An 11,516-nucleotide genomic window follows, 5' to 3' on the forward strand; every position below is an offset into this window, starting at 1 on the left:
GGCCTAGTGCGCCTACCCTGCCCAACTGATGGAAGAAACAACTATCTAGCGGCGGTTCTCACCTCTCCGGTCTCTGCAGAGAATGAAATAAGTTCGAGGCGTTAAACTGCGCAGTCAGGTCCTTCCCGGCCAAAACTTCCCGCTACTCCACAGCTTCCATGCCAAGATGCGGCAGACCTCCGGCGGGCCTGTCACAACGTCAAGCGCCACCATCAAAACTGTCTCTTGTTCCAGCCAAGACCGTACCTGAGCTTCCGCGCTTGGTTCTGCCGGTCGTGACGATGTCGGTCCCTCTGCGCTGGGATCTAATCACGCCAGCCTTGCCCAGTGCGCCTTTTTGGCTAATCCCCTCAAATGGGTAATGTCCAGCACGTCGCTTCCTACCCACGATGCAGTGTCCGGCAGCTTGATTTCTGCACCTCACCTTCATTTCTCTGTTCGTCGTTCTTTTCATTCTCCATCCTTGACGGACTCTTTGTATTCTGACCCCGGAGGTCTTCTATTGCCAACTACTCCTCCCGAGGGCAGGTATCCCAAAGGGGAGCTTTAATCGAAAATGTCTTCAAGAATGTCTGAACGATGCCCGGTATCTAACTCAGCAGGAGGAGTCTGTCCGGTGGGCTCGGTTGCTGGGAGCAAGAGAGGCAGTCGCATGGGACCTCGTGGATGTACTTTCTCCGGTTTCGCGCAGCCTGGGGACGTTCATACCGCTTTTGGAGTAAGTTCTTCTAGGTTCATATCTGCGCCAACTAACACGAAGTAGATCCCACCAAACGTCAACGTAGAGGATTTTCTCCGCCAAAGGTCTCGCTCATTATCCGATCTACATATTATTTGCTAACACTAGGCAGAGAACGCAGGGCTATCAATGAACTGCTCTATTCTAGTGTGCCTTCCATGGCTGAGATTGCAGAGATCCAGAATGCCAAGGGCGTGAAGAGCCTTGACAAGCTCAACGTGGAGGAGCGAGACTTGCTTGCTGTCGCACTCGGGGCGCCTGCACGCCAGGTCATCCTGCGAGCAGAGGAGATCGGACCGGTCACCGGCTGGCGTGATGGCTACCTCAGCACAGAGTATGGGTTTCAGCCTCCTGATACTAGCGAAGCTCCAGGTGCGCTACGAAATTCTCCTGGTAGAGTCTGGATGGACCTTTGCGAAAGAATGCCCGGCTGCGTCGCAAGAGGTCGCGTTCGAGAGGCTGTCGCAGCGCTTCCCATCGTGGAGGGCACTGCTGATGCCATTCCTGATAAGGCGCTGTGGGCAGCGCTCGTCGCGTTGGGCATGCTGTGCTCCATCTACAGGTACGAAGAGAGACATGATGGCAACGAAGGGATCAACGTCTCGGCAAAGCCTCTTAGGCTCGCAGGGGTCGAGATGAGCGACGATCTCGGCGATGAAGTCAAAGGCATCCCTCGCAGCATCGGGCTTCCCTATGTCCAGATCTGCATCCGGATGGGCCGGTCAATTCCCCATCTCACGTTCTTTGATCAGTCCTCTTTCAACGTGGACTATATCGACCCTCTTTCTAGATATCCATACGTCGGGCGCTTCGACAATACAGTACGTTGCCCACTTCAATTGCTGGATGAGAGCTGACATGAAAAAAGCGCCTGCGTTGGGGAATGTTTGGCGATAGCGCTGAGAACGCCTTCTTGAAAGGATGCGCCGACACCTCGGCCAGCTTCCAACATGGCCCAGATGCCATCGCGGCTTGCCAGGAGCATGTCATGAACAGGAACAACGAGGGTCTGCTTCGAGAACTCATTCGCTTGAAAGAGATCCTCGAACGCATGCCTACCGCTTTCAACACTATTTCTCCCAACAATCGCTCTGGGGAGAACTACGTCTCTCCAGCTGAGTGGGTTCGCTGGGCAAAGTTCTCGGCGCCGTTGTCCAAGCGTTGTCCGGCAACGTCTGGTCTTCAATTTCCTCCGTACGAGCCGCCTAACCCTGAGTTTGATCGCCTGCTGACTGTGTACGTTCTTTAGATACCTTGTCATGGACGCCTTCCTCGGTCGCAAGAAGTACGACTGCTTCCTCGGGGCCGAAGGAGTACATCTTCGGGCGTGGCTTCCGTCTAACCTCCGAGCATTCATCGCTGCCATCGAGTACCATTACCAAATTCCGGAATACGTTAAGGCTTCTGGTGATCCGAGGCTAATCGGCGTTCTGGATGGAGTAGTGGAAGCTTATACGGGCGAGCGCGGCTTCATGGGCGTTCATCGATACAAGGTCTTTGGGGTATGTGTCTATCACTCTCGCATGCTTTTGAGTAAGCTGACCTGCCTGTAGCTCCTGGAATGTGCGGGCAAGACTGGAAGAACCGAGACGAATGGTGCATCCGGAGCGGCCGATGCTATGCGGCCTTGGGAGCAGACGCACAAGGAGTTCTCGGAATCTATGAAGGAGCGATTGGAACCATTCCGTGGCAACTTCGAAACCCAACCCCACGAAATGCGCGGCACATTCGAGGAGATGAGATATCGTGGACGCGTATTGAGCAGGAACTTTGTTGATTCGGATCCGAAGCGCTCTATCGCGATGATCACGCTCGATATTCAAGAGTCAGGTATCACTTTTCAGCCTGGGGATCGACTCGCTGTAATGCCGATGAACAGCTGGACAGAGTGCGCCAAGGTAGCTGCAGCGCTGGGCCTTGATTCTATGCTTGAGGAACCGGTAATGCTCGATCGCACCTGGTCGCGGTATGCTGAGCACCTCGGCTCGGTGTCACGCACCCAAAGACCCCAGCTGACCGTCATCGATATCCTTCGCAAAGGCCATCTAGCGCCAATCACAAAGGTGCTCGCGACAAAGCTGCACACTATGCTCCGGGCTTCATCAAACGCGGTCCTCCAGGTGCTTGCCACTACCGAGTGGCCTGTTCGGGCTTCTCTGGGGGATCTGCTCCAGTCAGCCGTCAAGGACACCTCGGCCCGGGTTTGGGATCAAGCCTTCGACTTGTCCGGCAATCTTTCATGGCTTGCAGACCTTATCCCGGTTGAAGTTCCAAGGACGTACAGCATCTCCACCTGCTCCGACGAACTTCTGCCGAGCACAGTCGATCTTACCATCTCGCGATCCGAATACGATCTTTGTTCTACCTTCGCTGGCAACATGAAAGTCACGCGCAATGGAGTCAGCAGTGGCTTTCTCAATCCGCCTGTAGGCGAAGAAATGGACGTCGTCGACGACGAGGAACTTCTCATCGGCGTATCGCGGCCCTTCGCGTTCCAGCTCCCTTTTGATGATACCTCCCCTGTTGTAATGTTTGCCGGCGGGAGCGGCATTGCCCCTTTCCGGAGCTTTTGGCAATCCCGTTGCGGTCGCGCCTGGGGAAAGACCATCCTCTACCTGGGAGTCCAGTCGCGTGAGAAGTTCTGCTATGAAGCCGAGCTCCGTCAATACGTCAACGAAGGCTTGATGGAGGTCCACACAGCCTTTTCCCGCGACTCGCGAGGCCTTGTGTATGACCCAGTGTCAAGAGACTTGATCGAGCGAGAGATACCGCCGCGATATATTGACGGTCTCATCGTGGAACAAGGACAGACCATCTGCGACCTGGTTATGTCAAAGAAGCAAGGTGGCATTGGCGGTTATTTATACGTCTGTGGATCTGTAGGTGTCTTCGACTCCGTCATGGCCGGCATCCGCAAGGCCCTCTACAATCACCGATCTCCGACGATGGAGACTGCCGAGACAATCCTCAACACCGCCTTTGCCGAGAAACGCTTCATGCTCGACGTGTTCATGACACCCAAGCCACTCCCATGCAACCAGCCCACCATTCCTCTATCGCATCTTGCGATGCATACCGGCCACACACCTAATTCTCGCGTGTGGATCGGTGTGCATGGGAAGGTCTACGACGTGTAAGTCCAACAAGTGGCTCTCCCTAATACCCCTTGCTAACGCTTCCAGGACCGACTTCTGCCCTATGCACCCAGGAGGCACGAACATCATCAAGTCTAATGGCGGTGTTGACTGTTCCAAGTCATTCGACCTCCTGGCTCATACCAATAATCCAGAGGTGTCGTCACTGCTGACGAAGTACTACATCGGCGAGATGACGCCCAAGCCTTCCTACCATTCGGAAGAAGTCGGCATGCTCTACGAGCTCTGGAAGAGCTACCTTCGCGTCGCAACCGAACAAGTGGTTGCGTCACATTTTGAAGTCGGAATGATTATGGAGTCCTCCATAGTATGGTTCCAAGGTGACTTGTTCAACATGGGCGGTGTCCGCAGGTTCTACCACTATCAGTCGCGCCTGCTCCAGGGTGGCTTCTCCGCGCTGTTCGGTGCCAAACTTCAAGAGCTGTTCCTCAAGCTCTCTTTCACCCTCGCGAATGCCTCTTCCTCTACCGGTCCAACCAAGCTTCCGGACGTCCTCGGGATCATCGCTCGCGCCAAGGGCTCGACTGATGCTGTTACCGCATCCAATGAAATTTCCCAGATCGGGCAGTTTACCTGCAACAGCGAATCAGCCAGGCACCATGAGAAGGGCATCATCGCATATGCTCAGCGCTCGGTCCAATATGACATGGAGTTTCTTGAAGCTATTCGCGAAGAAGCATGCGCTGGCATGGATGCCTTCGACACTATCATGGATCTTGATGCACAATCGGAAACCCAACGCACTGCCGCCCTCTCTACTTTCCTGATGCAGGTTCTTGAACGAATGGCGAATCGTCTCGAGGGCTTCTACACTAAGCTCGCCCGCTACTCAGTATTCCAGCCGGAAATGGAGCGCAACCCAGCTCGAGCGCGCTGGAACATCCTCAAACGCAAAATCTGGGATGGCTCTTTCTTCGTCCTGACCCGCGATTCTTCCATGAGCGTCGCGCATATGCATCAACCTCACCGCGCTCCGGAAGGCGTCGACTTCGATCATGTCATCAATCAGATCCAGCGTCAGCTTGACAACGCCTCGATTTCCTCGCCCCGGCAGATGGGTCTAAACGAGCAGCATGCTGTCAGGGCAATGAACACTCCGAGTGGCGCACCGGCCTACGAGCAACACTATCAGACTAACGCACTCAAAGCGATGTCGACTTTCATCGACAACAACAAGCGCGCAATTCGCCGCCTGAGTAAGCTGCCGCAAGCAATCAACCTCGAGCAACTAATGCAGACCTATGGCTCGATGCCTCAACTCAGCAACGGCCTTCCTACTCCGCCCTCCAGTCAATCACCCAGCCGATCCCCGTCTACCTCAAAAGCAGCGAGGAATCCCCTCGCCAGACGCAATACCGTCAACGACGGGCATCACCATCCCGGAATGATGCACCAACGCCGGAATACCGCCACTTCCGACACGTCGATGCCCAATACGCCGGCGCATGTATCACCCGCTGCCGCCATGTCAGCTCTCATGACAGGAATGAACACGCGTGCGAAGCAAAGCGGCACTGGGCTTCCATCACCACCACAAAGCGCGACCGGGGCGACCCCGATGATGGATCGCATGCGCTCCATGCAATTGTCCACATCGCAGAAGGCTATGAACCCTAACACGTCTGCACCCACCGATGTTATGCATACGCGATCGATAAGTACCACTAGCAACCTCCGAGCGTTCAGGCTGCAGGCTAGTGCTCTAGCAGGTGGGATGAGCAAGAGAGGCGATGCATCCCATTGAGGCGGATGCAAATGGTCCTCGGACATGCATCTCGGTTTCTAAAGAAAGAAAAAAAATTGATACCATGGGTTTTGAATTTCTTGTATTTAATACTGGTTTATACCGACACTTCCATCAACCACGATCCGCTTGATGCGGCGTGGAATAGAATTCATTCGCTTCATCCCATAATCATCTTGTTATACATGCTTTGCCGCCTGCTTTCTGAGGCGCAACTTCTCGACCTGCAAGATCGACGTAGCCGAAGCTAACTGCCTGTTGCAACCTTCGACTCAATAACTCATACTCATTCCAGGTCCCTTAGGGACTTCCATCCAGCTCCCCGCCCACGAAAATCTCCCCAACCACGCAAAACGTATCGTTCCATCTCGGTGTCGCTGCAAGGTGCCCGAGAGCGTAATGTCCAACCGGCGTCCCCCACGGAATTCGATCTTTCATCTGCAATACTACCTCGCCCTCTTGCTCTACGACCGGCGTAACACTGTCGCAGATGTCGCTACCGTCGCCGCCGAAGGTGTGGAATGTCGCGACGAGAGATCTACGTGGAACACCGTCTGTGAATCTCCCGGTAAGCGTAAGCGTTATCGTGTCTCCGCTATCAACATCCCGTGTTAGCTTGGAAAGCGAAGTGGGGAAGGGGGGTTTAATCGTGTGGTGGAGAATGCGAGGTGTGAGGGTGCGTACGGTAGAATGTCTGAAGGCGAAGGATATGCGTCCAGTCTTGATATATGGAAGATGTTATTGTCGCGTATTTCGGCGGTCTTGCAATGCATGAAGGATGCGTTTCCGGGTATTTGGTCGTCATGTGCGTTGTTGGTGTTCCCGAGGATGGGTTGTTGCTGTTGGTGGGGTCGAGCTGGGATGACGCTTCCTGCTGCGACTGCGGTGAGCAAGAGGGCGGTTGCTATGGAGTGCATCGCGAGTTGTAGCAGGATTGAAAGAAGGAAATCGACTGGTTTGGTTTTCGTGGGGCGTCTGGAGGCTTTTTTTGGATGGGAAGAGGCGCTTTTTATGGGCATTAGGTTTAAGCGCCGCCGAGCTGCTTTGCCGCAACATCCAACACTATGGGCTTGCACAGCCTCAAGTAAATTAATTCGAGCCGCATGGCGCGGGTTGTTCTGAAACACTACATAGAGGCGTAGTTTTCTGAGTTGGGGGCGCGGCGGCACAGAACACCGTTTCTAATGTGAACGCATGATATTGGGCAAAAGGATCGTCCAATCCTTCTGCTCTTCAGTTATGATGCCTTATATATTCGGTAACACATGAGATAGCGGAAGAGTTCCGTACATAGAGTTTGTCTACAATTCTACCTCATTAACCATGGCTTCATCCTTTAGACCAGCGAGAAGATTCTTAACCGACTCCGTCGCCATCTGCTCTCGCGTCTCGATCGTCGCGGAGCCAATGTGCGGCACCAGCACGCAGCGCGGCTGCTTGAGCAGCGGATGATCGGCGGAGATGTTGGGTTCATTTTCGATGACATCCAGTCCCGCGCCGAATATTTTCTCCTGCGCTAGTGCTTCGACCAGGGCATTGGTGTCGATGATGGGCCCTCGTGCGATGTTGACAATGACTGCGCGCTTCTTCATCTTTGAGAAAAACTCCGTGCTCACGAGATGCTTCGTGCTTGGTGTGAGTGCGCATCCAACGACCACGATGTCGCTTTCGCTGGCTAGCTGCTCCCAGTTCTTTGCGGGCTCGATGGGGATAGCTGCCTCCTTGATGATGCCGAAATGGTCTTCCTGTACGGGCTCTCCCGGCTTCGAGGTAAGGTATATCGCCCGGCTGATACCAAATGGAAGCAGTCTCTTCAGAGTGGCCTGTCCGATGCGCCCAAATCCCAGAAATCCAACCGTCGAGCGGGAGATCTGAGGCCCAGTCATCAGCAACGGATGCCACGGCATCTGCGGCCATTCGCCAGCGAGCACCTTGCCCATCGACTCTCCAGCTCTTCGTTGCGCCATCAGAATCAGCATGACTGTAAGGTCGGCTACGGCATCTGTTAGGCACGTCGGCGTGTAGCCGAGCCGGATATTCCGTTTCTTGAGCGCCTCGCGGTCCACGTGATCGGTGCCGACGGAGAACGACGCGATGACTTTGAGCTGGGCTCCTGCGGCTTGGAGAAGCTCCTCGTCGACTTTGTCTGAGAGCATTACGAGGACGCCGGTTGCGCCTTTCGCGTGCTCGAGGAGCCATGATCGGTCACATGGCTGGGTCATTTCGTCAGCGCTGCGTACCTAGGTAAACCACATCTTGGGGAGGAATTGCTACATTTGAAGAGTGCCATTGCACGATCTCGAGATCTGTATTCGTATCCAATAGTCTCTGGGCCTCATCGATGAGCTGCCGTGTCACGACGACCTTCGTCCTCTGCGCCATGTTGACGCTGGTGGGGGGGACCGAAACCGGAGCGGGGTAGAGGTGGGAAAGAGTGGCAGACAAGCGCCTTGCGGCTGCGCTCATAGAAATTTGAGATAGTCGAGAAGAAAACGTCACGGTTCGTGCGGGCAGGTTGCTCGTATACAAACTTGGAGAAGAGTTTTGGATGTTGGAGGAAGCAGGTGGTCGTGGCATCTTTGCCCCGAGATCCCGCCAATAAGCGAGCGGAAGATCTGTTGCCGGATATGGTTACTGCATCACGTGACTATGGGAGATATGTATAGCCATATTTCTCGTATTCTTAATCAATGATCTCAATTCTCAATACTTGCATCTCAACCCATCCTAAATCTAACCCCCTTCATCCTATCTCCCGACCCCTAGCTCTCTCGATGCTCCTACCCCCCACGCTCACGATTGTGCAACCCCCTCCGACTCCGGCCCATTCAATGTCGTCGTATATGGAGAGGTCGTCCATGTCATCCATATTGTCATGAGATAATTGCTTTGTACGCAATCATTCTGAGCAAAAAGTGTAGCCCTCCCTCCCTCCCTTGTCAATAACGCCGGATAGGCGGGGCGCTCCGTATATGCATTCTGCGAGGGACGCGAATCGCGAATCGCGGTACGAGGTCGTAGCCGTAACAAGCTTCAAGATCGGTGAGGGGTTGATCTACAGCGGTAAAGTCAGTAGATTCATGCGGCGATGGACGTAGAAGACCCACAATCTCGCATAGCATCTTACGTTCTGCCTGCCTCTTCAATTTTCCCCGTGCCGCCCTTTGGTGTTGCTCTCCTTCCTTTCCTCTTGAGATCGGCCGACACTCTGACTACTCCTGTGCCACCCACTTTCATTGTTGTGTGCTTTCCCTTTCGGCATTGGTATCATGTCTCCCTTTAGCTGTGTTCCATATGGCCGAGATCCGAAGGACACGCAGCGACATTGTAAGATAGGTCGCTTGAATCGAGCTTAATTCCGCGAGAGAAGCGGAGCAAGTAACGGCGGTGATATGGAGATACTCTCGACGACTGATAACCTCTTGCAAAGGGGCCTCTTTTCCAGAGATTTGTGAGAAAAGACCGCAGCATCGCATGATCCGTGGAATGTGATGATCCGAAGTTGGTTCCCGATATTGAGGAGCGATAGCAGTGGTAGGAGCCTAAGCTTCGCGAAAATCCGTGCGAGGAAGAGGCAGGTGTATTGTTGCATGCATTTGTGTTCCGATGGCTCTCGAGCGGTCTTTGTGCTTTGCGAACGGATGAACATATATTGTAGGGGCTCCACGGTCTTTTGCACCGTATTTCTCCATTCGCGCACCACAGAGGGTTCCGTTTTGGCGCAGCCATGAACAGGTGAACTGAGCACCTTTTTCTAGCATGGCAAAATTATTGCGCTGCGCGAAGCAACCAGTGGTTGCTTCGTCGTCTTATGACATGGGGAGATTGGTCCATAGGCTATCCGGAAATGTGTTCAATCCTGAAAGAAAATGACTGCGCTAAGTGCTTTTTGGATATAATTCAGCGCACCCAAAAGGGATAGCTGGAGGAGGGAGTTTGTTGAGGCTTTTGCGATAGTTCATGTCGGTTTCCGCTGGTAATCGCGCTAGACGTGTTAGCTCCGTACCTTGGTATATGTCATCAGTTGCGAACTCACGACAAACTCCCAAGCACAAGTTCAAATGTCAACGGCCCCACACGCGCAATGATGTGCTGCGTGCTCCCTCGTGATATACGAGGGATCCCCTCCGTTGACGCTCCCATACGACCAAAGCAAGATCTTGTCATAGGCGCGGGTATCCGAAGGTTTCCTACCTGGTTAGTAGGCGCCACCATTTCACCTTTAGGTAAGACATACATTTTCGATATCCACGACCGAGGCTAAAATGCATAATCTTCCACCCAGTTGACACTGATATGCATCGAAGTAATGTCTGAATAGCTTTTCACGGAGGAGGTCGGGGGCGCATGAAGATTTCGTCAAGGCGGTCCACGGGGCCTGCAATCGATCATGTCCCGGATCGTCCAGTTGTAGATGGGTCACCACGTGTCTTCAGCACCAGCTTCAGCCTGGGCGCGCCAGAGTGGCCTCCTGCATCTGTTGGCCATGTCCTGGATATTCCAATAGCAGACGGCTTGCCGCCTTTGCTTCCGGTGGCTTCGGTTCAGTAGACTTGGTAGGCTCGGTTGATTTTCTAGGCCGGTCGGCCGCAGCGTGTTGGCTCGCTTCCTAGATGGAGCGCCTCGGGTTGGCAATGGAAGCGCTGACGGTCATTGAACAGGCCGCGGAGGGTACAATCCGCCGTCTCGTGGTTGTGCCAAGTGTATAGCGCTCGCACGCACTGTGCTCTCAGCCATTGGCCAAAAGCATGCCGTAGATCGGCAGTCGGTAGTCGAGGCGTAGTAAGGGGCAGGTCATGAATGCGCTGCGTCAGGTTGTAAACGCAAAACGGACCGCAATCGATATTCATGGACCCTTGCTGATGGCAGTCCTCTTCTACGACGGAGACTGACTCTCCAATCGCGTCCGGCAGCGGCGAGCGGAGATCCGGGTCATAAGCTGGCGAGAGAGAGCAGGAGTGGCCCCTCTTTGCAAGCGGCTGTGAGAGATACGTACTTTTTATTCCGCTTCCATGAATTGAACATGCGTATGGCAGGCGGCTGTACGTTGATCTCAAACCCCACTCAATGGACAGGCGTGGGGTTGTACACTGTGAATATTCGTTTGACATCCTCTGCCGCGTGCGGCGCTGGCCAGCCCACCTGCGGTTCGATACCTTTCCCCTTCGCTTGGTCAATGTACTCCTTCAAAGCCTGCACGCTCTCGTCGACGGTATGATGGAAGGGAAATTTTTCCACGCGGCGAAATCGGTGAAGAAGTACACATCTCTCGGCTTGCTCAATTTTATGTCGAGTAGCATGCGGATAACTGAGTCTGCGAAGTATGCAGCCTGCGGGCGGCGGTCGACGTAGTATACGTTGAGCAAATCGTCGCGGTGAAGTCGCACCTCAGGCCGGTAGGAATTTCGAGCCGGTGGGCGAGTTGAGCTCGATGGCGGCGCCCGCTCTCTGGCATCCCGTCGCCTATACGAACGGGGCGATGGCGAACGTCCCGGTCAGTCTTCGTGCCGACGGTATCGAGGTGCCTGCCGATAATCTTCCTTTTAACGTCGCCTGGGAGGCGACCAATGCCGGTAGGAGGATGTGCCCCTGCGGGCCGGTGAACGGCTCCGCCGGTAACTGTCGCCTGGCCGGTAGCTACCCCACTGGATCCTGGCGACATAGTGCTCCTCGAAGTCGGTCAGCGGCTGGGTATCACCTCTGGTGACACCGTCGCGCAGGGCCTTCCGCCTGTCTTTGTCTGGGCGAGGTTGCGAAGCCATGCTTCGCGAACGAAAAAAGTTTTGGAAATAAAAACCACTCCTCGTACCTGAGAAGGGTCTCGAGAGCTCAGACAGCGCGTACCGAATACGCTTCTCTGAATGAGCCAGACTACCGT

At 54.3% G+C, this 11,516-nt stretch overlaps 5 protein-coding genes across 5 annotated transcripts; 1 reads left to right on the top strand and 4 right to left on the bottom strand.

Moving 5' to 3' along the window:
* The first annotated feature begins 459 nt into the window (after nt 1-459).
* BU26DRAFT_308707 (uncharacterized protein) lies at nt 460-5,944 on the top strand. Its single transcript, XM_033821887.1, has 7 exons — nt 460-718; nt 764-804; nt 852-1,560; nt 1,608-1,933; nt 1,989-2,241; nt 2,293-3,872; nt 3,922-5,944. Exons 1-7 carry the CDS (start codon nt 557-559, stop codon nt 5,636-5,638), a joined length of 4,788 nt encoding a protein of 1,595 aa, XP_033683902.1. The 5' UTR covers nt 460-556; the 3' UTR covers nt 5,639-5,944.
* Nucleotides 5,699-6,607, bottom strand: BU26DRAFT_519097 (uncharacterized protein). The gene is made up of 2 exons (XM_033828971.1): nt 6,323-6,607; nt 5,699-6,233 (listed from the first exon to the last, which is right to left on the bottom strand). The coding sequence occupies exons 1-2, from the start codon at nt 6,553-6,555 to the stop codon at nt 5,939-5,941; spliced, it is 528 nt and encodes a 175-aa protein (XP_033683903.1). The 5' UTR covers nt 6,556-6,607; the 3' UTR covers nt 5,699-5,938.
* A 223-nt stretch (nt 6,608-6,830) lies between these two features.
* Nucleotides 6,831-8,193, bottom strand: BU26DRAFT_519098 (uncharacterized protein). Its single transcript, XM_033828972.1, has 2 exons — nt 7,913-8,193; nt 6,831-7,851 (listed from the first exon to the last, which is right to left on the bottom strand). Exons 1-2 carry the CDS (start codon nt 8,018-8,020, stop codon nt 6,940-6,942), a joined length of 1,020 nt encoding a protein of 339 aa, XP_033683904.1. The 5' UTR covers nt 8,021-8,193; the 3' UTR covers nt 6,831-6,939.
* Nucleotides 8,194-8,691: 498 nt separating this feature from the next.
* BU26DRAFT_308753 (uncharacterized protein) lies at nt 8,692-9,452 on the bottom strand. Its single transcript, XM_033821889.1, has 2 exons — nt 8,746-9,452; nt 8,692-8,693 (listed from the first exon to the last, which is right to left on the bottom strand). Exon 1 carries the CDS (start codon nt 9,365-9,367, stop codon nt 8,918-8,920), a length of 450 nt encoding a protein of 149 aa, XP_033683905.1. The 5' UTR covers nt 9,368-9,452; the 3' UTR covers nt 8,692-8,693; nt 8,746-8,917.
* Nucleotides 9,453-9,894: 442 nt separating this feature from the next.
* Nucleotides 9,895-10,835, bottom strand: BU26DRAFT_308747 (uncharacterized protein). The gene has a single exon (XM_033821888.1). It carries the CDS (start codon nt 10,747-10,749, stop codon nt 10,213-10,215), a length of 537 nt encoding a protein of 178 aa, XP_033683906.1. The 5' UTR covers nt 10,750-10,835; the 3' UTR covers nt 9,895-10,212.
* Between the last annotated feature and the right edge of the window lie 681 nt (nt 10,836-11,516).

Source organism: Trematosphaeria pertusa (assembly GCF_010094035.1).
Source record: "Trematosphaeria pertusa strain CBS 122368 unplaced genomic scaffold BU26scaffold_7, whole genome shotgun sequence".
Lineage (NCBI taxonomy): Eukaryota > Fungi > Ascomycota > Dothideomycetes > Pleosporales > Trematosphaeriaceae > Trematosphaeria > Trematosphaeria pertusa.

Bases quoted from the DNA above. Each gene is read 5' to 3' on its own strand.
- BU26DRAFT_308707 (XM_033821887.1), top strand. From the start codon at position 557: ATGTCTTCAAGAATGTCTGAACGATGCCCGGTATCTAACTCAGCAGGA. The intron at 1,561-1,607 runs GTACGTTGCCCA...ACATGAAAAAAG, and splicing joins TCGGGCGCTTCGACAATACA to CGCCTGCGTTGGGGAATGTT. The intron at 3,873-3,921 runs GTAAGTCCAACA...TAACGCTTCCAG, and splicing joins CATGGGAAGGTCTACGACGT to GACCGACTTCTGCCCTATGC.
- BU26DRAFT_519097 (XM_033828971.1), bottom strand. From the start codon at position 6,555: ATGCACTCCATAGCAACCGCCCTCTTGCTCACCGCAGTCGCAGCAGGA. The intron at 6,234-6,322 runs GTACGCACCCTC...GGATGTTGATAG, and splicing joins TCGCCTTCAGACATTCTACC to CGGAGACACGATAACGCTTA.
- BU26DRAFT_519098 (XM_033828972.1), bottom strand. From the start codon at position 8,020: ATGGCGCAGAGGACGAAGGTCGTCGTGACACGGCAGCTCATCGATGAG. The intron at 7,852-7,912 runs GTAGCAATTCCT...GAAATGACCCAG, and splicing joins TGCAATGGCACTCTTCAAAT to CCATGTGACCGATCATGGCT.
- BU26DRAFT_308753 (XM_033821889.1), bottom strand. From the start codon at position 9,367: ATGGCTGCGCCAAAACGGAACCCTCTGTGGTGCGCGAATGGAGAAATA.
- BU26DRAFT_308747 (XM_033821888.1), bottom strand. From the start codon at position 10,749: ATGTCAAACGAATATTCACAGTGTACAACCCCACGCCTGTCCATTGAG.